Source organism: Hermetia illucens, chromosome 4 (assembly GCF_905115235.1).
Source record: "Hermetia illucens chromosome 4, iHerIll2.2.curated.20191125, whole genome shotgun sequence".
NCBI lineage: Eukaryota > Metazoa > Arthropoda > Insecta > Diptera > Stratiomyidae > Hermetia > Hermetia illucens.
In genome coordinates, this window is record NC_051852.1 from 156,260,245 (window position 1) to 156,284,520 (window position 24,276).

At 45.4% G+C, this 24,276-nt stretch overlaps 1 protein-coding gene across 1 annotated transcript in view; it reads left to right on the forward strand.

Moving 5' to 3' along the window:
• Positions 1-12,720: 12,720 nt before the first annotated feature.
• The window catches only part of LOC119654842 (phosphoserine phosphatase), a 29,870-nt gene continuing 18,314 nt past the window's right edge, over positions 12,721-24,276 (forward strand). Inside the window, exon 1 of the mRNA XM_038060420.1 lies at positions 12,721-13,063. Coding sequence (XP_037916348.1) covers positions 13,008-13,063 — 56 coding nt within the window. The 5' untranslated portion in view covers positions 12,721-13,007. The remainder of the gene's footprint in view (positions 13,064-24,276) is intronic.

Genomic DNA, 24,276 nt, shown 5'->3' on the forward strand with positions numbered 1-24,276 from the left:
TTCCTGCAATCATTTTAAAGAACCATTCTATTCAGCTTTTCGGCAGAAGTTCTGCGAGTTTAGGTCAAGGCCTTGTAACCTTCAAGTCATACGTTGAGGCATACCTTCCAAGTCACTCTTATCTTGTAGATATCACCTGCATTTTGAACTCTACTTTGGATCATTGTCCTATTCAAAAATGAATTTATCGTCCAACTCATTAGACGTTGCATCACTTCTGCTTTAGCAGCCGCATGACCGGTAGTAGCTACCACGTGGTATTGACTGATGCATTCGCAAACGCGCCCAAAACGAGCTCACTACTTCAAAGCTGGGCATTCATTCAGGAACTATCTGAAGGTCTCCCTCTCTCCTAGTCCCCTATAGTCAAGAGCCCCATGCAAGCCACTCGTTTGTATGCGTTCCACTCAATAGCTGTCAGGATCGCGTTTCCATGTAGGAGGCCCAGATCCTTCCGGGACTTATCCTTATCTTTCATCCGCTAAAAGCTTTTTCATCACTAGATATTTAGCTCACTTACTATTCGAAAAGGGAAAAATAAACTCAGTGATGGACATAACCTACATATATATAACACTGTAGACAGATACCATCTGGCGAGACAAGGAGCAACTATATTGGAAAATCGAAAGATAAAATACTCAAGCAACATAACATAATGTGCAATAAAACATCAAAAATATATGTCAAAAACATGGTTTTGCAGAAAAACAAAAAAAGTTGACTAACAGTTTCGTCCAGGACACAGGCAACTCATCAGACGCTGCCTCACCTCTGCCCTGGAAGCAGCGTGACCGAAAGGTGGTTTTGCAGGTCTTCGAATACAACTCCGCGGCTCTACGGACCACAGAGAACAAAACTGGGCAAATTACCACCATAACGGTCAGAGCTATTGCTCTCTCTCTCTCTCTCTCTCTCTAGAGACTACCGAAAGCCTAACATCATCAAAAAATTAGGCAGCTTGTCTCAGAATATCTGCAGGTGAAAAAAAAGACTGCAACACTCCGCAAATAAGTCTGATCCCCTTAAAGACAATTTATATTCAATGGCGTAAGCTGAGGAAATTGTCAAGCAAGAGTAAACGACACTCATTGATACAATTAAGCAAAGCGTTATCAATCTGTATTCAAGACCAGAGCTGTCATGTCAAAACTAAAAGAAAGTAAGATACTTTGGGTCAATGCCTTGCAAAACTAACCACACTCAAAGTCTTTTCTCCTTCCCATCCCCCTCGTAAGAAGCGACTAAACGAAACGTCAACAACACCTCGGATAAGGACTGACCTCACGTCAAACAACTTTGGCTATCAAAAACAGACCATGATTGCTTTCTGGAATGTGGGCACGATCCTCGGAAACGGTAGGCAACGTCCTCAGCATTTTTGCTTTCCCCAACTTGAGCGGCAATTCCAACGACAAAAGCTGGACATTCTAGGCCTAAGCGAAGTATGATGGTGGGGTGCTGGAAGAGACTCCACTCCCTCTTGCGCCACTTACGTCAATGTGCTTTTGTACTCCGGAAAGCCAAGTGGTAGTAGATGCGAACCTAGTCTCGGGTTGCTTCTGACGACTACCGCTAAGCGCGCTCTCTTGTTCTGATAGCCGGTTTCTGACAGACTTCTAACTGCAAGACTCTGATCCAGATCAAGGAGCATCACAATTGTACAATGCTATGCACCATCGGGGACTTTCGATAAAGTGGAGAAGAATACTTTCTACGAGCAATTAAAGGCAGTTCAGAGCAGGCTTAACAATAGTGGTAGGATTTCAGCAACTTCCACGCCTCGTCATTGGTTGCACATTGTTCGAGCACAGAGCCTACCATAATTTCAGTTGGGTTTCAACTGAGCGACACCGTATGATCAATCAGATCGACCTCTACGCGATCAGCAGTAGATTTAGGAGTTGTCTCCTGGATGTGGGTAGCAAGAGAGGCCTCGAAAGGGATCACCGTCCGATGATATGCTCAAACTCCGATATTAAGCAAAATCCTGAGAAGTTTAAGGTAGTGTGCGCCATGACAAGGGAGAATTTACTATTGTGTTGGTCAGGGAGGCGGATGATCCCGCAAAACGTAATGATTTCAGAAGCGTACACCGCATCACGGAAGAGCTTGCATGTTGTCACAGAGCTTTCGATTGTCCTTTAAAGATCAAAGGTCGACTTCTCATCTACGATGATGAGCAACTGAATTGGTGAAAAGAACACTTCCCTACAATTCTTAACATTATCACGTCTGGTGAAGTCCCCCCTCTGGTGGATGGTATGTCACCTAGTCACAGTAACCTGCGATACGGATTGTTCCTCCAAGCAATAGGAAAATCATTTCAGCCTTCAATGCACTCAAACGAAGTAAAGCCGCTGGACTCAAGGATTCCCCTGTAGAATAATTTACCACTGCACCTGCAGTTACTGCTGATTTTTTGCCCCCAATCGTACGGAAATCTTTAGAATCCGAAATCTTTCCCAGGTAGTGAGAGAAGGGGATGATTGTTAAAATTCCAAAAAAATGCATCCGTTTTGATTGTGATAATTGGAGGTGTATCTGCGTGCTCCCTGCCGTCGCAAAAATAATAGCTTAAATAATCCTGGAACGCATCAAAGAACAGCTCGAAAGCTTGTCCGACAGAGAGCAGGCTGGTTTCCGCTATGCATCTTTCTGCATTGACCACATCAGCACCCTACGGATCATTTTGGAAGGATGCGCAGAACTTAGATCTTCACTGCACCTGCTCTTCATTGATTTCGAGAAAGCTTTTGATAGCATGTATCTGGAGTGCTCCACGTAGGAGGGGCATTCTGGAGAAACTAATAACTACCATCAGGGTAAGTGCAGCACCGCTATAAAATCTCAGTGGATTTTGAGGTTCAAAGCGGAGTCCGCCAAGATTGCATTCTGTCACCGATATTATTTCTTCTCGTTATCGGTGACGTCCTTCATGCTACCTTGACCGGAGGACGTGGTTCCCTCTTTGCCTGTACTTTTTGAGTTCACAGGTCTGTTGGTTGTCCCAGGCTTCCTTTTCCGGCGATGTAGTTCGCTTGCCGGAGTTCGTGATAAGTCTCCGCGCGTGCCCGCATCCTTTGAGAATGCAACATTACTTGGAGTGCAACACTCTTCCGTTCCGTTGCTAGCTTACAGTCATCGTCAAACCAGCCGTTCCGACTCTTTTTGCGGCTGGGGCCAATTAAGAGGGGCTATGGAAATAGCATCCTTTACTAGTTCAGAAAATTAAACTTGGTTGGATAATTTATTTTTGAGGATGCTGGGAGACCTGAGTCTGCACCCACTTGGTGGCGGACCGGACCATTCGGGAAACAACTTAATTCCTCTTTGTAGTCCCCGAACTACTCTTTCTTGGGCTAAACACCCAAGTTTTCAAAGAAGAAGGAAAAATTTGACTGACGGTTTCGTCCATGGTAGAGGCAACTCATCAGACGCTGTCTCACCTCTGCCCTGGGAGCAGCGTGACCGAAGTGGTTACAAGTTGGTATTTGCTCCCTTATATTAATTCAAAAACACTACATGTAAATGAATTATATTGAAGGCAAAACCGCCTTGTATAATTCAGGCCTAAACCGACTGAGGCTAGACTAAAATTTTGTTTAACAATCCAAAGATTCTTGTGTCCACCATCCATTTAATGGCGGACCGGACCAGTTGAAATGGGATTGGATGGCGGACTTAGGAATCCTTCGATTTAAAAAAAAAATTTCAAATTAAACGATTCTCCGAAATCGACGCGAAAGAAGCCAAAAGGGAACGAGTCCAGCAGAAGCAAGATGGAACGACGGTTATCAGAAAACATTCCAACGAAAACCACACGGAAGTGAAGCCACCATTTAAGGATGAAGCAAATCTGAAACCCCTAGAAAATTCCCAAGGCATGACAGTATGCAAATACAAACCGCTAGAAAAATGGTTTAAAAAAGATAAAAGGCTGACTAGAACCTATCATGAATTTCTGGAGGAATATGTCGAACTGGGTCATATGGAAAAGCACTGCCATATGTTGAAGACGAAAGAAATGTTTTCTATTTACCTCACCATCCCTGCTCGATGCCGCCGCCAAGAAATCGGATAGTGCCAGTTTAAATGATCATCTTCATACAGGCGGGAAGTTTCCCGCAGCCGGATTTATTCCGAATTTTCTGCAGATAGAGAAAATACCAGTATGTGTACACTGCCGACATCGAGAAGGATCGACTAGGATCGGGATTATCAACGAATCCTCCGGTGGAAAAACGAAGACGATCCCACGGGAGAATATCGCTTGAATACTGTAATCTACAGGGTGCGGCAGCATAACTTCCTTTTTTAAAATGCGCGCCACTCAGTTAGTTGATGTCATAGCGGAGCGCTAGTGGTCTCGTTCAAGAGAGGATACTGTAAAGTTTTGTCCCGACACGGTTCAATCGCCATCATGCGTTGAAATAGTGAGGAGAGTGCCTTTGCCGTTGAGGTTTACTTTTCAAGTGGATGTTCGGTTATTGCAACACAGCGTGCATTTCGGAATCGCTTTAATTTAGCCCCGTTGGCTCCCGTCCCAGACCGCATATCAATTGTTACATGGGTCACTACATTCAGACAAACTGCAAGTGCGACAAGAGGTAGAACTGGAGTCCCTCGGCCCGTTAGATTACCTGAGAACATTGAAGCAGTGAGAGCGTCAATGTTGCGATCGCCACGGCGTTCTGCGTGCAAACACGCATCTGCCCTTGGACTATCCGATCGTTCTGTGAAAAGAATTCTTCGTGATGATCTTCATTTTCATCCCGATAAGATGGCGATAGTGCAGGAACTTTCAGAACGTGACTTCAATTCTCGGATGAACGCGTGTGAGCTTCTTCTTGATGTCGTTCCCGAGGGTGCTATTGTTTTTTTTAGCGATGAAGCCCATTTTCATTTGTGTGGGTCGGTTAACAAACAAAACATGCTCTACTGGGCTGACACCAACCCTCGAGAATTGCATCAAAAGCCTTTGCATTCACCCAAAGTCACAGTGTGGTGTGCAATTTCCTCAGCTGGAATTATTGGTCCCTGGTTTTTTGAGGAAAATGAGGTTACAGTGACAGTGAATTCGGACCGGTATGTAAACATGCTACAGAATTTTTTTTCCCACGGCTAGAAAATTTGGATTTGGGGGACACTTGGTTCCAACAAGACGGTGCAACAGCACACACTTCAAGAGCAGCGATGGCTGTTTTGAGGGAACACTTTCCAGAGCGCCTTATCTCAATTAGAGGCGATTTGGAATGGTCGACACGCTCTCCCGATCTGTCCAAGAACCCTACAAGATTTGAAGACATCCATGAAGAAACTGCCAACATAACACCTGCTATGCTAACAAGAGTCATGACAAACGCCAGAAATCGGTTTACGCAATATATGGAGAATGGGGGACGTCACCTAACAGATTTGATCTTCAAAACAATGTAAATAAAAACTTTAGACATGTACCTACATTATAAAAAATAAATAAATATTTTCCGATGCATACAATAGTTTTTATTGAGTTTTGAAAAAAGGAAGTTATGCTGCCACACTCTGTATAATAGCCACATTTCTAGCAGTACAAAAAATGATGCAGCCTGCCAAGAACGGAGGTAGAAGACATCCGATTGCTGTAGAGATTTTATAACACCAAAGAAGCTGCGGTTCAGCTCCATCAAGAAAGAAAAGGGCTTCTTCAATCTGCTGGTTTCAATCTACGCAAGTGAGATCTTTGTAAGATTCCGCTTAAGGATAAGGAATTTGTACCTCTTGAGATACAAGAAGATACCTAGGCCAAGCTTTGGGTGACAGAGACGAATTCCAGTTTAAGATAACGGAATTGGGCAAATCAAGGAAATTAACAAAGGGGCGGTTGCTGTCTAAAATAGCGACGATTTATGATCCGCTTCAACGGCTAGCTCCGGTAACCGTCAAAGCTAAGCTACTAATGCAACATGATGTGTCCTCTTGAGTATCCCTATTCGGTTTCTCTGTATGCTCGTGCACGGTAATATTACCAAATATGTAATTGACACGGCACTTCATACTTTTACTTACTTCCAGGGATCGGCCGTCTACCCCGATTTTGCCTTTTAACATCGCTTTACTTCACAAACACTCTGCACCGTGTACGGAGGCTTCATTTTGGTCGGTTATGGAGTTAAGAAGCTCCTATGTCTCCATCGTTTTGGGATGGTATGTAAACTACATCATGTGTGCTCCTATTATAGTATCCTCAGTTCAGCTCGCTTCTAGCTTGTCTGTTTAGGGATTATGGTTTTTAGCCGTTCTACCGTGTTGCCCTTCACGCAGTCGACTAGTATCAGACCTGGTAGAGAGCATATGCCGTCGAGCCCTAACTTAGCATTGCATACCCTAGGGTTAAGTTTTCCATGATTCTTTTGGCCAAGGCAATAACTTCGTATACTTGCAATCCGAGATTCCATTACATTGTGTATTCTTGCTTCAACACCACTTTTTCTTAACAAACCTTTTATGTGGCAACCTGGTAAGTGCTTCGAAAATTTAGGGTTAATCTATGTGTATGTCTTGGGGTCAAGCAGTGTACTGCAGGATAGACTGATGCGGAACATAGCTCCCCGAGGCCAACCTATCTTTCTCTAAGGATGAGTTGTCTCTCCTCTGGGACGGTGTGTGCCTTTTCAGGGGCCAAGCCTCTCGTCTACCAAGACCGTTAGCGAGTGGTGATAGCCACACCCTGTACGAGGTGACCCTACTATTAACAAAACGCTACGGATCTAGACTGGGGAGTCGAAAAACACCTCCCCCAATCCAGGGTGTCATGCGAACCGTGCCCATTGGATAGTTTGCAGTCGGGGGTAACTGACTGTATTCGAACGGAGCCTCACTGATACCTGGTCGCCTCAGTGAGTAAGTTAGATCTTACCGTGCTACGGGGGGCTATGGCACGGCGGACCTCTTAACCCCCATACTCGTGGGAATCAAATGAGTACAAAACTAGAAAAGAAAACGAAAACCAAAAAAGCCGGGCCCCGTACCGCACCAAAACTGGTTAATCAGGCGGAGGCACGTCTCCGAATTACTGAAAGCCAGGTGACTACACCCAAGAAGGGAGAAGTTGGGACGTCAAGCAGTGGATCCAAGGTGAGCATTGGTATACTGCGTGGACTACAGCCAACGAACACCACTGCTCAAAGAGCAGGGACCAGCAAAAGCACGTCTGAGATAAATATAACAGACGTCAGGAAGGAGACAGGTCTCAGTGGCGCCGGGGTTAAATGGTACCTGCGCTATCTGAAGGAAGGCCTGAAACCAGAAGAGGCCGTTAAGAAGGCTCAGGACAGACCTAAGCCATCTCTACCGGAGCCGAGAAAGCGGGGAGCAGCAGATCAGCCCGCATGAAGGGAATGCTCCCAAAAAACCCAGACCTGAACCCACGGGAGGAGAAAACCCGGGCAGGTCAGGAGTGAAGGCAGGACCCAGGAAGCCCGGCATTAGCTATGCTAGTGCGGTCAAGGGCATTCGACTGGCCATACTGCCAAAAAGGTTTCCCGAGCAAATACTCACTCGGGAGGAACAGGAAATCATTGAAGAACTTGTCGTCAAGCAGATGATCAAGGGTTGGACGTCGAAACTGGTGTTCACCGGGATACGCTTTCGACCAGGCCTTATACTGGTGGACTGCGCTACGGAAGGTACCGCAGAATGGGTTGGAACCATAATTCCTAGATTGCCAGGCTGGGAAGGGGTGGAACTGTCAACATGTGCTGGAGATGATATACCAGGAGCCCACATGGTGACAGTTTTTCTCCCAAAGGCCGCGGCAATAGTAACAGAAGACCTTATGCGACTCCTAATTGCTCAGAACGAAGATCTCCATACTCGACTATGGAGAGTCTTCAGAAGCAAGGTGGAGGAAAAGGGTAAACTCCTCACGATCGGGGTAGATGACCGATCCCTAGAGGCAATTAAACGTCGGAATTGTCATATCAACTACCGATTTGGCAACATACCCGTGCATGTGCACAAGGAAAAGCCAAGGAAAGGGACCTCGGAGGAGGCATCGAGTGGAAAACTTACCGAGGTCCCTGAAGAAGTCGCGGAAGCCATAGAGGCGGAAAGAACGGGATCAACCAGGGAAATAGACCTGCTGCCCAGTGAAGAGCAGAAGCTGGACGACCTAGACCTAGGACTCCTAGGGCTCGGGGTGGACAGCGACGCGCAGGAAAGCGCCAAGTCGGAAGAGGAAGGTGACACTCCGACAGTGGAGAAGAGCTCCAAACAATAACGGAGACAATGGCCAGCACTAGGATAGCCCAGATAAACCTCCACCATGCGAGAGCTGCATCTGCAGTGATTGCAAGTGCAATTCCAAGGAGAACATTGGAATAGTGCTGGCTCAGGAGCCCTGGGTGTAGCGGGGGCAGATTCGCGGTCTGCAAGGAGGAGACATGCAGGTAATCTGGGACTCCTCTTGTGAAAAACCAAGAGCTTGCATAATTCTCAAACGTAATTTAAAATACATATGTCTTTCAGAGTTCTTAACCGGGGACCTTGTGGCTATCCAAGTCTCATTGGAAGCCGGGAGGAGCACTCGAGAGGTAGTTGTAGCATCGGGATACTTCCCAGGAGACGAGAGCCGGGCTCCACCGGAACAAGTCACAAAGCTGACGGAGTATTGCGAGGAGAGGGCGTTACCACTTCTTCTCGGCTGCGATGCCAACGCCCACCACGAAGTGTGGGGAAGCAGTGATACTAATCGTAGAGGTGAGTACCTTCTCGAATTTATTCTTAGTAATAAGTTTGAAATATACAACGTAGGGAACACTCCAACATTTGTGACCAGCACCAGACAAGAGGTACTAGATATAACTCTAGGAAATACCCTAATGAATGGGATGGTCAGGAATTGGAGGGTGTCGGATGAACCCTCAATGTCTGATCACAGGATAATCAGATCCGACATTGAGGGTAACTCCAAAATAAAAAGAATAATAAGGAATCCCAAGAGAACGGACAGGGTACACCTGCTCCTCAGAACTTATTTCCCGGGGTCCTACCCCTCGGCGGCAGGCCACAATAATCTGCCTGACACCCCAACAACGAATAAAAGGGGAAGGAAAGAGAGTTGGAAACTAGGAAAAGAGGTATGCTCAGAAGCTAGGCTAAGATGGGCAGTGGGAACCTTTCAACCAATGAAATCTCCCGGAGCAGATGGCATTTTCCCAGCACTTATCCAGAGAGGCCTAGGAATTATCTTAGAGTCTCTTCTGAGGGTGGTAAGGGGGAGCATAGCACTGGGTTACATACCAAGGGCATGGAGACGGGCAAAAGTGGTCTTTATTCCAAAGGCGGGTAAAAAGGATTCTTTTCACCCTAAATCTTTCAGACCAATCTGCCTAACATCGTTCGTACTCAAAACGGTGGAGAAGGTCATAGACAACTATATTAGAACTAACGTTCTAAAGCGTAATCCCTTACATTACTGTCAACACGCTTACCGGGCAGGAAGGTCAACTGAAACTGCTCTGTATCAGCTGACAGAGGTACTACGGGACGCCATAGAAACAAAAGAAATTGCACTGTGCGCGTTTTTGGATATCGAAGGAGCATTCGACAACACATCGCACACAGATATACAGGATGCCCTGAGCCGCAAAGGAGTGGGAAACACCCTGGCATTCTGGATGGGCAAAATGATAGAAAGCAGGCAAATAGAGGTACAAACAGGTACAAATTCTATTATCATGAACACCACTCAAGGCTGTCCACAGGGCGGAGTACTATCGCCGCTGATGTGGAGTACGGTAGTGGATGAACTCCTGGACGTGTTAACTATTATAATACTGGAATACAAGTCCAGGGCTACGCGGACGACATTGTTCTAATCTGTAGGGGCAAATATGAAGATACCGTATGTGATAGAATCCAAACTGGATTAAGGGTTACTAGTGCCTGGTGCAGGAAGCTGGGACTGCGGATCAACCCAACCAAAACCACCATAGTACCATTCACTAGGAGGCGTAAGCTTGATCACCTGAGAGCCATAACATTACATGATATGGAGGTGAAACGAGAAACAGAGGTCAAATATTTGGGAATCACGCTAGACCAAAAATTACTCTGGAAGACACATATCGGAAAGCCACGAGGGCTCTGATGACTTGCAGATTCATAGCAGGAAAAAAATGGGGTTGCAGCCCGAAGATACTACTTTGGATATATACTGAAATAGTAAGACCAATGATTACCTATGGAGCGGTAATCTGGGCAGAAAGAACCCAACTCAGCACACAAGCCAGGGAATTACATAAGCTCCAAAGGCTGGCTTGCGTGTGTATCAGTGGGGCAATGAGGACATGCCCAACGGCATCCCTGGAGGTCCTTCTGGGATTAACCCCTCTCCATCTGCACATACAGATGCAGGCAAGGAGATCAATATTCAGGATGGCCGGTAGCATGAGTGAGGCGGCAAGCTGCCTAAATCGAAAGAAGATTGAAATCCTTTCTAGGCGGTATCCCGAATTAATGATACCGAGGGACAACATGACAACGAGGTTTCACTTCGATAAGAAGTTTGAAACACGTTGGAGTAACAAGGCAAACTGGGAGAGCGTGGCTGCGACATACGGCTTAAACCAGCAACTGATTACTTGGTACACTGACGGATCCCTCACAGCAGAGGGAGCGGGTGCCGGTGTCATTGGTCCAAGGAAAATGTACTTTGAGCCAATGGGCAGGTACACTAGCATATTCCAGGAGGAAATTTACGCCATACACAAATGTGCCTCCTTTAATCTGCAAAGGAACTACAGGGGGCGGGACATAGCTATTCTCACCGATAGCCAAGCAGCGATCAAGGCACTTAGGTCCAACCAGGTGAACTCTAAACTGGTATGGGAATGCCTTGAGAGACTGAATACACTCGGCTCGTCCAACAAGGTCTGGATACTTTGGGTTCCAGGCCATGCTGGGCTGGAAGGCAATGAGGCAGCGGATGAACTAGCCAAGAAGGGAGCAGGGATGCCTTTACACGGTCCAGAACCCTTCTGTGGAATCGGAAACGGTTTCATGGCTATGAATCTAAGAAACGAAGAGAAACGGTTGAGGGAACTATATTGGCGGGCCTACCAGGGATGGAGCAGTCCAGGGTGCTTATTAGGGGATACGAACCCATGCGCACAAAGGATTGCTTAAACCTCACCAAAAAGAACCTCCGAATCATAGTGGGAATTCTCACTGGTCATTGTCGGCTGAACTACCACCTAGGGATATCTACGGACATTGCCTGCAGGTTCTGTGAGGAGGAGAACGAAACCTCTATGCACGTCCTGGGACAGTGTCCGGCACTTGTGCAAAGTAGGTCGATACATCTGGGAGAACACTTAATACCAGATGCAAAGCTGAAACTTCTGGAAGTGGGGAACATACTAAAGTTCCTAACGGTTACAGGCCTGCTTGAGATACTATGATCAACAGGTACACTATAACCAGTAAAAGGGGCACAATAGTTCTTCAAGGACGCGGTGCGACTTTCCCTTAACATAATAATAATAATGTGTATGTCTTACCTACAAATCATCATCATTAACGGCGCAACAATCGGTATCCGGTCTAGGCCTGCCTTAATAAGGAACTCCAGACATCCCGGTTTTGCGCCGAGATCCACCAATTCGACATCCCTAAAAGCTGTCTGGCGTCCTGACCTACGCCATCCCTCCATCTCAGGCAGGGTCTGCCTCGTCTTCAGTTTCTACCATAGATATTGCCCTTATAGACTTTCCGGGCTGGATCTTCTTCATCCATACGTATCAAGTGACCCGCCCACCGTAACCTATTGAGCCGGATTTTATCCACAACCTGACAGTCATGGTATCGCTGATAGATTTCTTCGTTATGTAGGCTACGAAATCGCCCATCCTCATGTAGGGGGCCATTTACATTACTGTTACATTAGCCACTCTTAGTTCAACACGGCTGTTAAGCGCTTTGAAAATTTAGGGTTAATTTTATGGCATCTATGTCTTACCTGTTTGAATGGATATAATGATATTTTAGTTTCACTTACCTGTTCAGAATGCAGCTCAGCATTTTTCAATTTGAAATCGGGTTTGTCAAAAATAAAATTGCGTGGAAATAAAGGATGTTGATTTATTGAAATTAATCAGTCGTCAGTTCAAAAATACACCCTTTAATTGTTCTTTTAAAGTTTCCTAGCAGACATTCTAATCTGAACATGCGTGCCTATACTGTATATTATTATTTTTATCTTAACTGTTCATGCTTGCTAAAGATTCTTGTCGTAAAGTTGATAAGATACTTAGCTACACTTAATTAAATAATTCGAGAAAACACTGAGAGTACATACAATTCTAGCCTCTTAAAAGTTTAGAAGCTACCACCTGACACAGGTTTTCTAATTAAAATGCAACAGGTAGAAACAAAGCAGCAGAGTATGCAGATGGGTTGCATTCATTCCTTAGATACATACTCGTAGATAGCTAAAGATGGTATGAGCACTATAATCAAAAGCTAATTTGTTATCTTTTTTAAGGTAAACAGAGAGCAGAGGCAGGTATCGTACCCTATATCATGTAGATACGTATGTATTTATAATTTCAGTGTCATGTTCATAGAGAACCTTGAAACCATGAAGATACGCACTTTTCTCTCACTCTCCGCTTTTCTCAAGATGTAAGTTTCTATATCGATTTTCCGACTTTTCCGACAGTCCATCGTATTTTCTTGACGGGAGTAGAACGTGTGTTTGGTGTGATTGATACTATACATTGTGTCTAAAAAGTGCTAGTGAAAGTTTCGAAGTATCTTCTCTCATACATATGAAGAGTATCTATTTTCGCATTGGCACGTGGTCTGGCTGAAACTGACATTCAAGTGAATAATGATTGTAAGATTTGTGAAATTGTTTTGATACAGTGAATTTTGAATTGTCATCATCAAATATGTTGAGGTCAAGCTGATTTTGATAGCCGAATGAACATTGTCGTCACTGTGATTAGGAAGTCCGTCGTATGATTTTTCTAAAAGCAACAACAAAGTGCATTATTCAGCACATCTTTATCAACAGGTGAGTAATTAAGGTTATTTGACTGCATACAACTTGTGTAAAGTTGCTTTGTTTAATCAATTGCCGTATCCGTACTACCGAGAGATGATAAAGCGTATTCTGGCCTCGATTAATTAGGAATTGTTGTCAGGCGTGTCAGTGCAAATAGTATTTGCCCGGCTTATTTTTCGAAGCAAATCTCAACCCCTTATGATGCAATGGGTCGATTAATTTACAAGCTCACATCAATTGTTTACAGTGTTTTGTGTTCTGTCTTGTTGCTAGTTGGAACTATAAGTGGAAACCACCAGTGCGTCCAATGAGAATATTCTGTATACAGATTACGCAACTACTCATTTTCAATAAACTTGCTTGTTTAGACCCCACATGAACCGCTTGTCACAATCCGCAAAGTGGAAAACATCAGGATAGAGTTTCAAAACAAAATAAAATATCTAATAGCGAATTTTATTTACAATCAGTTGAAAGTATCTTTTTTCTGGTTTCAATGTTATTTGAGAATATTTGCCGCTGTTATCTGGAATAAATATGCAATCCAGAAGTATTCTTGCTTCAGATGGACCAACAACATTTTGCGATATAAATTCCAATCTTAGCTTTGACATCTAACGTTTGCATAAACGAAAACTTCACGTTCGAATAAACTCAGTTTTAATGGGGTGAAAATTCTATTCAATCCAGAAATCTCCTTTCCTTCTTCATGTCTTGCAAAAACGATTCAAGCTTTTCCCCCTGCGTGTACCGAAATGTCAAGGCAATGCAGGTTTTTCCTTCATCCGGATTTTCTTAATTGATATTAAAACTTAGAATGTCAGGTCAGTAGGGAACGTCAGACCAACTAGTATAGTCTACTTACTGAACCTATGCAACCAATAGATAAACAAAATTCTAGCAAACTATAGGAAAGAATCCGCAAAATGGATGATGTACATACTCTAACCCTTCTTTTCTGTACGAAAATCATTCACAAAATCCTATGAAGCAACTGATGAAATGCCTCAAGAAACTAAACTCCTCTGATACATATCTGTACACCAACTCAGATTTTATTTCGAAAAGACGCAGAACTAACATCCTATGTCGTAGGTATGAATTTCCATATGCCATTTCCATGAAACATGGGAAAAGTTATCGCCTTCTTCTTCTTTTTCTTCAGTCTTTGTCCCGTTCACAAGCGGGGTCGGCTTCGCCATTTGGCTCTATCGAATGCCTGATCTGGGTGCAATCTCGCCTGTTCTTTTAAATTCTTTCCGCCAACGGAGGAACTATGTGACGTCTCCTCCAATTTATGACATCCGATGCGCGCAGTGTAACAAACCTGAATTCATGCGCTCTAAGTTCCTCGATTGCGACGGTTACTGCGGGAAATCTTACCACATAAAATGACTAGGTATTCCCGTACTATTCTTAGAGATTCGCGCAAAGTTGGCCAAAAACATATCTTATCGCAGCAACACTTGTCATGGCTCCACGCTGTCAGATGCAATACAGCTGCTTAATAAACAGTCCCCGACCTTGGCAGCCATTCAGCGCGCCGTTTGGTACCGAAGTCGAATGGACTCCCTGTACCGTATCTACTGTATCTTTAGCATTGTCTACTTCTTCTTCTACCAAGGATGACCATTCCAAGCCCACCGATTCAGCAGAATCACTGAATTCCTCCGAAAACGTGAATCGCAACACTGGTGCAGTGCCAAAAATGCAGTGATCTACTAAGTCGTCATTATCTACGTATTCCCGGCGGCTTAAGAATTCGTTAAATGAGACTTTGACTTCCGAAATGGCGCTTCCTACTGTGCCTAACAGTGTAGCCTCAACATCATCTCAGGAGTCTATGCACCAGGTCTCCCAATCTGAGTTAACTTCGTCTGCAATGCCTTCTTGCATCAGGGTTGCTTCCACTGGCTCTACGCCCCTGATCCAGCGGCCCCTAAGCGACGAGTTACGGTCCACCGACCCTACGATCCTGTCTCGCTCCATCGCGCCTACAACGGGGCAATATTCGCCTCCTCAGCAAGTCACGAATCAAATCATGGCCGCCCCACTTTTTGATATCGTTCCCGTCGCCAACGAAGCTCGACTCCCGCTCCCGTCACTGCCATATATCCTGGCACTTCTTCCACCCATACTAGTGGCCACAAGCTAAAGGTGGCGTCCCCACCTAAACAGCTCTTTATCTCCAGGCTAGCGTTCGCAACTTCTACGGACGATGTTCTGGAGTATATAAAGAACAAAGTTGGTTTACTTTCTCCTCTGCCCTGTGACAAAAGACAACAACACTGACCGGGTGAATGCATCTTTCATGGTGACTTATCCACACGAAGTTGACGTATTCGGCAACCCTTCTTTTTGGCCTGAAGGTGTATTCATGAAGCCATGCAAGCGCCGCAATTCGCCGATAAATTTCAGGGCAACCCGCCTACCTCGCCGAGCTATATAACTGGAACCATGTTTACTGTCTGCCTCTTTTATCAGAACGTTAGGAGTTTAAGAACCAAGCTGGGGGCCTTCAATTTATCCGCGCTGGCTCAGCAACACCATGCCATCTGTATCTCCGAAGCCTGGCTGGACAATGTCATATTTAACTCCGAGCTCCCCGAAGAGTACTCCCCTTTCCGCTGTGACAGGGAGAGAGATGCATCTCGTAAGTCAACCGGCGGTGGGATCCTTATTGCAATAAAAATACACTCCCCGCCGAACTAGGGCTTTCCTTTTGATTGTGTTACTCTTCGTGTCTCCCCGCCCAACTTCCTCCCGTTGTTCATTGTATCTTGTGTATATGTCTCCTGTGCTGGCCCTTCTTACCTATCTGAAGAATTATTTGACAGTTTGTCTGAAACCCCTTACTGTCAGACTCTCTTCCCTCCCTTTATTCCCTTCCGGAGATTTTAACCTCCCCATGCTCCACTGGCTTAATCATTCTAGCCTTCCAATTCCTTCCAACAACCTCTCCCATTCTTCCCTTCCACTTTCTTCCTTTATGAACACTTGCTCTGCCCTGAATTTCAATACCACCAAAAACTCCTTGGGCTGCCCTCTCAATCTCTTCCTTTCCAACCTACCCGAGCGCCACCTCTCTTTATTTCCTTGCACCTCCTCACATGTCAAATCTGGCGCTCACCACCCCGCCGTTGAATTTGAAGCGGAACTCCCTCGTTCAAAACCCAAAAGCAAGTGTAAATCCACTAAATTCAACTTCCGCAAAGCCAATTTTGACGGTCTGAACTAAGCTTTAGCGTCTTTCAACTGGTTACTTATAATAAGCAACTTATCGTGTGATCAAGCTCTGAACACCTTTTACAATATCCTGTCCGATCTCCTCCCCTGTTATGTCCCTTCTTCCCCTCGCTGCTTATGCTCGTACCCAACTTGGTTCACGATGGAAATTCTTATTAACTTTCGCTTGAAATACACAGTGCGGAAGAAGTTTCGGACTTCTAAGAATGACGCCGACCTTGTTCACTTTAAGGCTATACGCTCTACTGTGAAGTCAATGGTCAGAAAAGCGCGTAAAAGCTACTTATTGAGCGTCAAAGCCGCCCTTGCCCGCGGTAACTTAAAACCCTTTTGGTCTCACGCTCGCAATTCTCGTAATCCCACTCAATTTCTCCCTTCTTCTATCCGTTTCGCTGACTCCACTGCCAACTCCCCACAACAATTTTGCCACCTTTTCTGCAATTCTCTTCAGTGTTTTCTCCCTCGAGCCCTCCACCCTCTATACCTCTCATAATTGCAGATTGCCCCGAATCTCTGGCCCTTTCTCTCCTTATGCCTTCCAGGGTTGAGTTTCTCATTGGTAATCTTGACCTCAATGTTGGACCTGGCCCCGATGCGCTTCCTAGCCTCTTCCTCCTTAACTGTAGAAAACACATTTCCCTCCCCCTGAGTATAATCAAAAGTCTAGATGAATGCTACTTTCCTAGATAAATGCTACTTTCCCCGTCTCTGGAAAGAGGCCCTTATCATCCCTATCCTCAAGAGCGGAGACCCTTCTCCTGCTGTGAACTACCCATTTATCTTCTCTCCTCTTGCTCCAAAATCCGCGAAAGATACGTCAACGACTGGTTGACCGCGCACTTTCGTTTCACATTAATCATCTCGCTCCTTCTCTCCCCCCTCTGGTGTTCGCCAAGGCTCTATACTTGGCCCGCTACTCTTCCTGTTTTTTATCAATGACCTCGCCTCCATCCTCACCTGTCCGTATTTACTTTACGCAGACGACCTTAAATTGTTTGTCTTTCTTTCGCCTCCGTTGGACTGTGCTCTCTTTAGTCCGTTGGTGTTCGATCAACGAGCTAACACTGAATGTCAACAAATGCCACTTGATGTGCTATTCGCTTCAACCCTCCCCAACATCCTTTTCCTATTCTCTCAGTGGACAACTCCTTTTACTACTGACTTCCTTCAAAGACCTGGGTGTAATATTCGACGACAAACTTCATTTCAATTCCCACTTCTTTGACATCATCAATAGAGCTTCCTAAATGTCTGGTGTTATCCTACGTTCCTCCTCCGACTTGACCTGAATCCAGCCCTCCTTAACACTTTTCAATGCCCTTGTCAGAAACATCCTTGAATATTGCTGTATAGTCTGGTCCCCCTTCCGCATTCGTGACGGCCGCGCTCTTGAAGTTAAACAACGCAAATTCACTCGGACCCTTTTTTACAAAATGAACCTTCCAAGGGTTGATTATCCGTCACGACTCCCCACCTCCTATCTCCCCTCCCTAAAGCAACGCCGTATCTTCCTTGATATGTGTACTCTTTTCAAACTCTGCAATTGTCTGATGAACTGCTCCGCCAACTCGGATATTAGTTTGGGTCCAGATGGACCGCATTGTGCGGGCATTGTTCCCCAGACACCTTGTACCGGTGGATGTAAATAGCGCGGAAAGCGTCCAGAATTGGTCCCTTTTTCACAATGAGAGAGCTCGAAGAAGCGGTTCTCACTATGAAGAACAAGAGGGCGCCAGGCCCTGATGGCATCCCGGCGGCAGTTTACAAACTGGTATTCCGCCAACGGCCAGAATTGCTGCTTGAAGCGTACAACGTTTGCTTCAAGGAGGGCATTTTTCATTGTCGCTGGAAAGTGGCCAGACTCGCGTTGATCAGTAAGTGTAAAGGAGGCGCGGAGCTCCCGTCTGCATACCGGCCGCTGTGTATGCTTGAGACGGCCGGAAAATTGCTCGAGACTCGCTGAAGCGATTCGCACTGCCGGGGACTTATCCCCAAGGCAGTTCGGGTTCAGAACGGACATATACAGTGGATGCTGTTATGGAGGTCGTAGATGCGATTCATCGAATGCTAGGCACACTAGAAAACTCATTTCACGTGCCAAGCTATCTCTGGCGGATATTGAGAGATTATCTGCAAAACTACTCCCTGCTCTATGAGACACTAGAGCGCCAAAGGAGGATGGAAGTCACGCCGAGAGTAGCATAGGGATCTCTTCTAGGGCCGGATTTCGGGAACGCTTCTTTTGATAGTCTGCTCAGACTCGATATGCCCGAAGAGTCGCGCCTGGTCGGTTATACAGACGACGTTCCGGCACTTGTTGCCTGACGCACTGTTGAACAGGCGCAAAGTAGACTTGGCATATTGATGCCACGGGTAAACGGATGGATGACTGCTCACGGTTTCAGCCTTGCGCTGGAAAAAACCAAAGTCGTCGTCTTGACCAGAAGGAGAATCCCCACGCTGCATCCCATATCAATCCGCGAGATGATTATAAAACCTGTGGTTAAATACTTTGGTTTAATGTTCGACTCGAAGAGGAGCTTCTTCGAACAAATCAAAGCAGCACCGAACAGGGCTATAGCTGGAGTCGCGGCCTTGAGTCGGCTAATGGCGAATGTTGGGGGCCCTATATCAACCAGGAGACGTCTTCTTATGGGAGCAACGCAGTCAGTTCTGCTCTATGCGTAGGTATAGGTCGATGCCCTTGACAAGGAGGTGCATCGTAAACGCCTTGCTCAAGTACAGAGTCGGGGAGCTTTGCAAGTGGCGTCTGCTTATCGCACCGTCTCCTAGCCGGCTGTGATGGTGATCGCGGGAGTGACCCCCCCCCCCCTCGCTTGCCCTCCTTGCCAAGGAGCGCAAAGCTATCTACCGCCTTAAGGGCGAGAACTCAAGGGAAGTGGATGCCCGTGAAAAACGTCAACACACCCTTACCGAGTGGCAAAATGAACCAAGGGGCAGATGGACTGCGAACGGTTGAACCGAACTGACAACTCCCTTCCTCCCCTCCCCTCCCGTTGGTGAAAGGAATTCCCTGACTTGAAGGCTCCCAACGCCGGGAGAGCGGAAGGGCTAGCCCGCAGTAATGCGTCAAACGGTGCCAGGCTAGTTCTCTGATGACAGGGAGGCGTTTAGTTGGTAGTCCTACAGCGTGCTGTTGCGGCAATCCAACACTCTGTGCGTAACCGCATTCACCTACCCTACTCCCAAAAAAAACCCCTCAACTTTCGTCCTATCCCATCCCCTTTTCCAAAGAACAAAAACATTTCACATTGGTATGCCCCAATCTGTTTTGCATTACCCAACTTCCCACATTCCATTGATCAACATTGAGAGGCGGATAAATTGTGTCAGCCTTGGCCAATCAACAAAACAATAATTTTCACTTATCATCAACGAACAAACAACTCTATCAATTTGTTTATGCATTTTACATATTTACGCAGAGAGCGAGACACGGTGCATGCTGATTTTATTGAATGCGCTTGAATGGAAGTTTCATAAAAACAAGTTATTACGCATGCAAAAGGTTTTCCATTATGGATGCATTACGTTTCAATTAGATAATGAAACTTGTTGGCATAATTCATGCGAATGCCCCAGAGATCCTTTTTCAGAGTTACATTAAACGTTGAGTTTCAACAAGAGTACCTATGCCACCATATTGGATTCAACGCAACAGTACAACTCGCATTGCTCCACTCTGCTATAATTAAATTTGGAGTAGATAGAGGTGACCCCTTGGATCAAAATACGCAGCCAGAGAAGATTGTTTTTGAGAGGTACGAGGCAGATGAAATCTGAGCTTTCAACGAAAACACCAAGTTCACTGCATTCATCCTTGCAAGGGCGCAACATTCACCCAAACTAAACTCCACGCTTCAAGTTCCACTACAAATTCAAAGTAAATATACCAGAAAAGATCCTCTAAATCAAAATACGCACATTCCGGATTTTATTTCTTGAAAGATTGACCAGATGTGGACTTCCAGCAAAAACTCCAAATTCACTGCGCACATCCTTGCAAGGCCATAATATTCATAGAGAACACTCAACACTCCACGCTTCAATCAAATTTGGAACAGATAGGAGCGTGCTTCTTTGGCCTCTTGCCAAGAAAAGATACTTCATAAAGCTAATGGTAATTACCAGTCTCCACTGGATTCTGCGATAGATTATGTTTGACATAAAAAAATTGTTTTTAGTATTTTTCGATGCTGTCCAAATGGAGTAAATAATAATAATTATTTCCAGTTATGACCAGAATAAAAGCCATCGACATTGGTTCGGCTGCTTTTATGATGTTATCTAAGTAGATTATCCGCAAATCCATTGTCCATATTTGTACTGACTTCATCCGAGCCTTGATGGGCTTAATTGATGTTTTATAACTTCATAGACTAAATGTCTGGGAGATAATGGGTGCTTACACATGCTTTTCATTGTCACTATGTTATAGGAAATATTGTTTTTCGCATATATTCAGCTGATAGTAAGATAGATTCATTTAGTTTCCAAGGGAACTATTTGGTTGTGACGCCATCAGTATGACTATGTAAAATGTTACTTCGCTTCTACATACATATATACAATCTGTTCAAGTCACGCGAGTGTCATTAGCACGAGATAAACCTACTTCAATACGACGAACTTTAATTGAAGACGAATTTTAGATTGTATGCGTGAAAATGTAACAAGCTCTTATCAATATTTCTGGGTTTCCCAACCATTTTGAGTGCTTGGACCACTTGCTACGGAAATTTTGCTGATGGAATATAGTAAACCACATTCGTTCACAGTTATAGACACATGAAAAGATTATTAAGCAAAAATAAGATAGACCAAATCAAAGATTTTATTTTAATCAGAAAAACCCCCTTTTCTCACCCACTGCCTACTATGATGGGGACGCTTTTAGACATTACGCTCCCCCTTCTTACTGCATCCTTTTGAATCATCAACGCAATCAAAAATTGTGCATTGGGTAATGGTTAAATTTTCAACCCTATCCCCGAAGAAGATGGAAAGTTTGTCGAGGAAGAAGGAGGAGGTACTCCTTCTTTAAAGCGAATGAAAACTTGTAACGGTCATCCCGCCTTTGAAAAGTGGTAGCCCCTCAAAGTGAGATTTTTTCGATGTCATCATGGTCAAGTTTAAATTTTCAACCCTACTCCGTGAGGTTCTATGCCTGCAAGACCCGAGGATGGTTCTCTGGATGTACACCGCTGTAGTGCGTCCGATCCTAACGTATGGCTCTATTGATGTTGGCAGGCTTTGAAGAAAAAAAAAACAATAGGATGAAGCTTAATAGGATTCAAAGAACCGCGTGTGTAGGTGCTACTGGAACTCTGCAGTCCTGCCCGGCAGATGCTCTCAATGTACTCCTGCATCTCCTCCCCCTAGACCTCGACATTAAATATGTTGCAGCATGCTGTGCCGTCAGACTACGTGAGTCCGAATGCTGGGTAGCGAACTCCTACGGCCACAGCAACATCCTAGATTAAATATTTCGGAAAATCTAGGCATCCCCCACGGACTATGCTTCACGCGAGCTGAACTTCATGAGAAACTTTGCTGTGGACCTTCCAACCAGGGCAAAGTGGAAGACCGGCGGCGTGTTGCAAGATTATGACGCAGTGTTCTTTACGCACGGATCAAAGATGGCCTGTGGAGTCGGCGCGGGGGTTTTCTCGAATACACAGGCGGAAGTACTGGCGATATCTTCCCGGCTGGTGGGGAGTGCATAGACGCGTTGAACCGTCTGGGCGGCACGGTCAAAGTCACTCTCCTCTTGGTTCCCGGGCATAGGAACATTGGGGGGAGTGAGCGGAATTGGCCAGGCAAGGCTCTGCTCTTGGCAGTCCTTCGGCGGATACGGCGCTGGCGGCTGTCGGGGGCCGAGTCTACTCGCACTACCTAGCAGCCGCAGGACTAAGATGGCGAAGGCTTACGAGCTGTGCCAAGTGAAGGAGAATTTGACCCGCTTATAACATAGCCCGATCACGAGAGCTCCTGTGCCAGACGCGTGCAAATTCATTCAAGATTACGGCGGTCTGCACGGGGCACTGGCCCATAGGGGACCATGCCGCTGGGGTCGGCATACCCTGCAATTCGCATTGGCGAAGCTGCGAAGAAGGAAGGGTAACCCTCATACACTTTCTCTGCGATTGCCCAGCTCTGGCCAGAGTCAAGCTGCGGACACTGGGTAAACCATTCTTTTGGGAGAGAGAGATTTCTAGGTGCAGGGTGGGAGAGCTGCTTTCTTTCGTGAATGCTACGGGCTGGCTCTGAAGATCCGAGCCGGCTGAACTCTGCCTCCTTGCTCCCATAACAACAGTCACAGTCTTAGGAGTTTGTGGCATCAAAACGGCGCAACAAAGCGCTAATTGGGCTCCTCAGAGTGGCCACTGATACCTACCCTACCTACTCCGTGAGGGGGTAAGTATGGGGGGACATGTCGAAGAAGTGGGTAGGTCAAGTTAAAAAATTGTAGCAGCTGGTCCCTCTTAGCGCCTCAAACTGGAGCTACTTTCACTTTTACTTTTTGACGAACAAATTTTCTTAATGGGATTAGAAAGGGGGAAACTTTTCTTTTTTCTACATATCCTCTCCATTCACTTCCCTCCACGTGGTACGGATGAAAATTCAATTCATGATTTAAAAAAACAAATTTTCATCTGATTTGAATAGTGTTAAATGTCAGAACAACGGTTCTAATGTAGGACTTTTTCCAGTGCCTTCAATATAAAAACGATTAGGCAAATTTATCTGAAAGAGAAGAAGCACAGGGACCTGTTGACGTACTTGACGTTCGTGTTCTTGATATGTCTCCTAAAGCTCCCTCCTCTATTTTCAACAGAGGAATTGGAATGATCTCAATACCTATTCAGAGTAGTGCTGGGAGAACGTTTAAAAATGTTTCTTTAAAAATTCCCACCGCTCATTTTACTTAAGCTTTGAAACACATATCTCTCGAAGCTTCTTAGTTTCTTTTGTCTATCTCCTTATCTGATTCCGAGCTAGGTAGATCTTATCATATTGTTGGCACAGTAAAACAAAGATTACGTTTAAGATGCAAATAGGTATGTGTGTTAGTTGCTACGGTTACGAAAGTCTTAGATATATTGGAAAGAACTGTATAATGACCCTATCACAGCCAACACTACTCTCACGGTATTTTCCTTTTTAGATATTTTTATTGTCCCTCCACTTGAACCATTGCTCCAGATAAATACACGAGCCATCACTTGGTACTGGAGTTTAAACGAAGTCGCGAAACAAAGTGTAGGCAAAGGCACACATTGTACAAATTAGAGACAAAGGGATCGATGAGCTTCTTGACCAAGGAATTATCAAAGCCACGAGTGGAGTGGAGTGGTGGGAGGCAAAGCTTCTGAGCACCCAGACTCCAGTGGTCCATTGCACCCGCTTCTCCCGTCTAACGGAATATCTTGGATTCGTTTATGTATCGGATTTCCGTTAGTGAATGTTATGCTACCCGCTGCAGTTGTAATACATCAACAGATGCTATTAACATAGTATGCTGGTCCCAGCAGCAGCACGGGCCCCGGTCCTGCCGAGAAATGGCGCCAGGACGTAAGCAAGTTAATCCGAACAAAACAAATACATGTCTGCACGCTAAATTTTGGCACCCTAAGGAAAAGATCGAGAAACCCACAAGAGCCCTTCGGAAAAGGCGCATTGATTTCCGCGCTCTGCAATAAACCCGATGGTCTGGTCCCAAAAGCTGCGACATTGAACGCGGTAAACAGGGCTATAAATTTCTCTATTTTGGTCGCCCGCACACTCAATATGGTGTCGGCATTGCCATCTCAGAGGGTTTCCGTGATGCGATTAAAAAGTCGAACGATTTGATGATCGGCTGAGGAAGCTCACCTTAATATCAGCTGATCGCACTATTCACTTCTTCACCGCGTACGCATCACAGACAGATCGACCTGATGCCGAGAAAGATA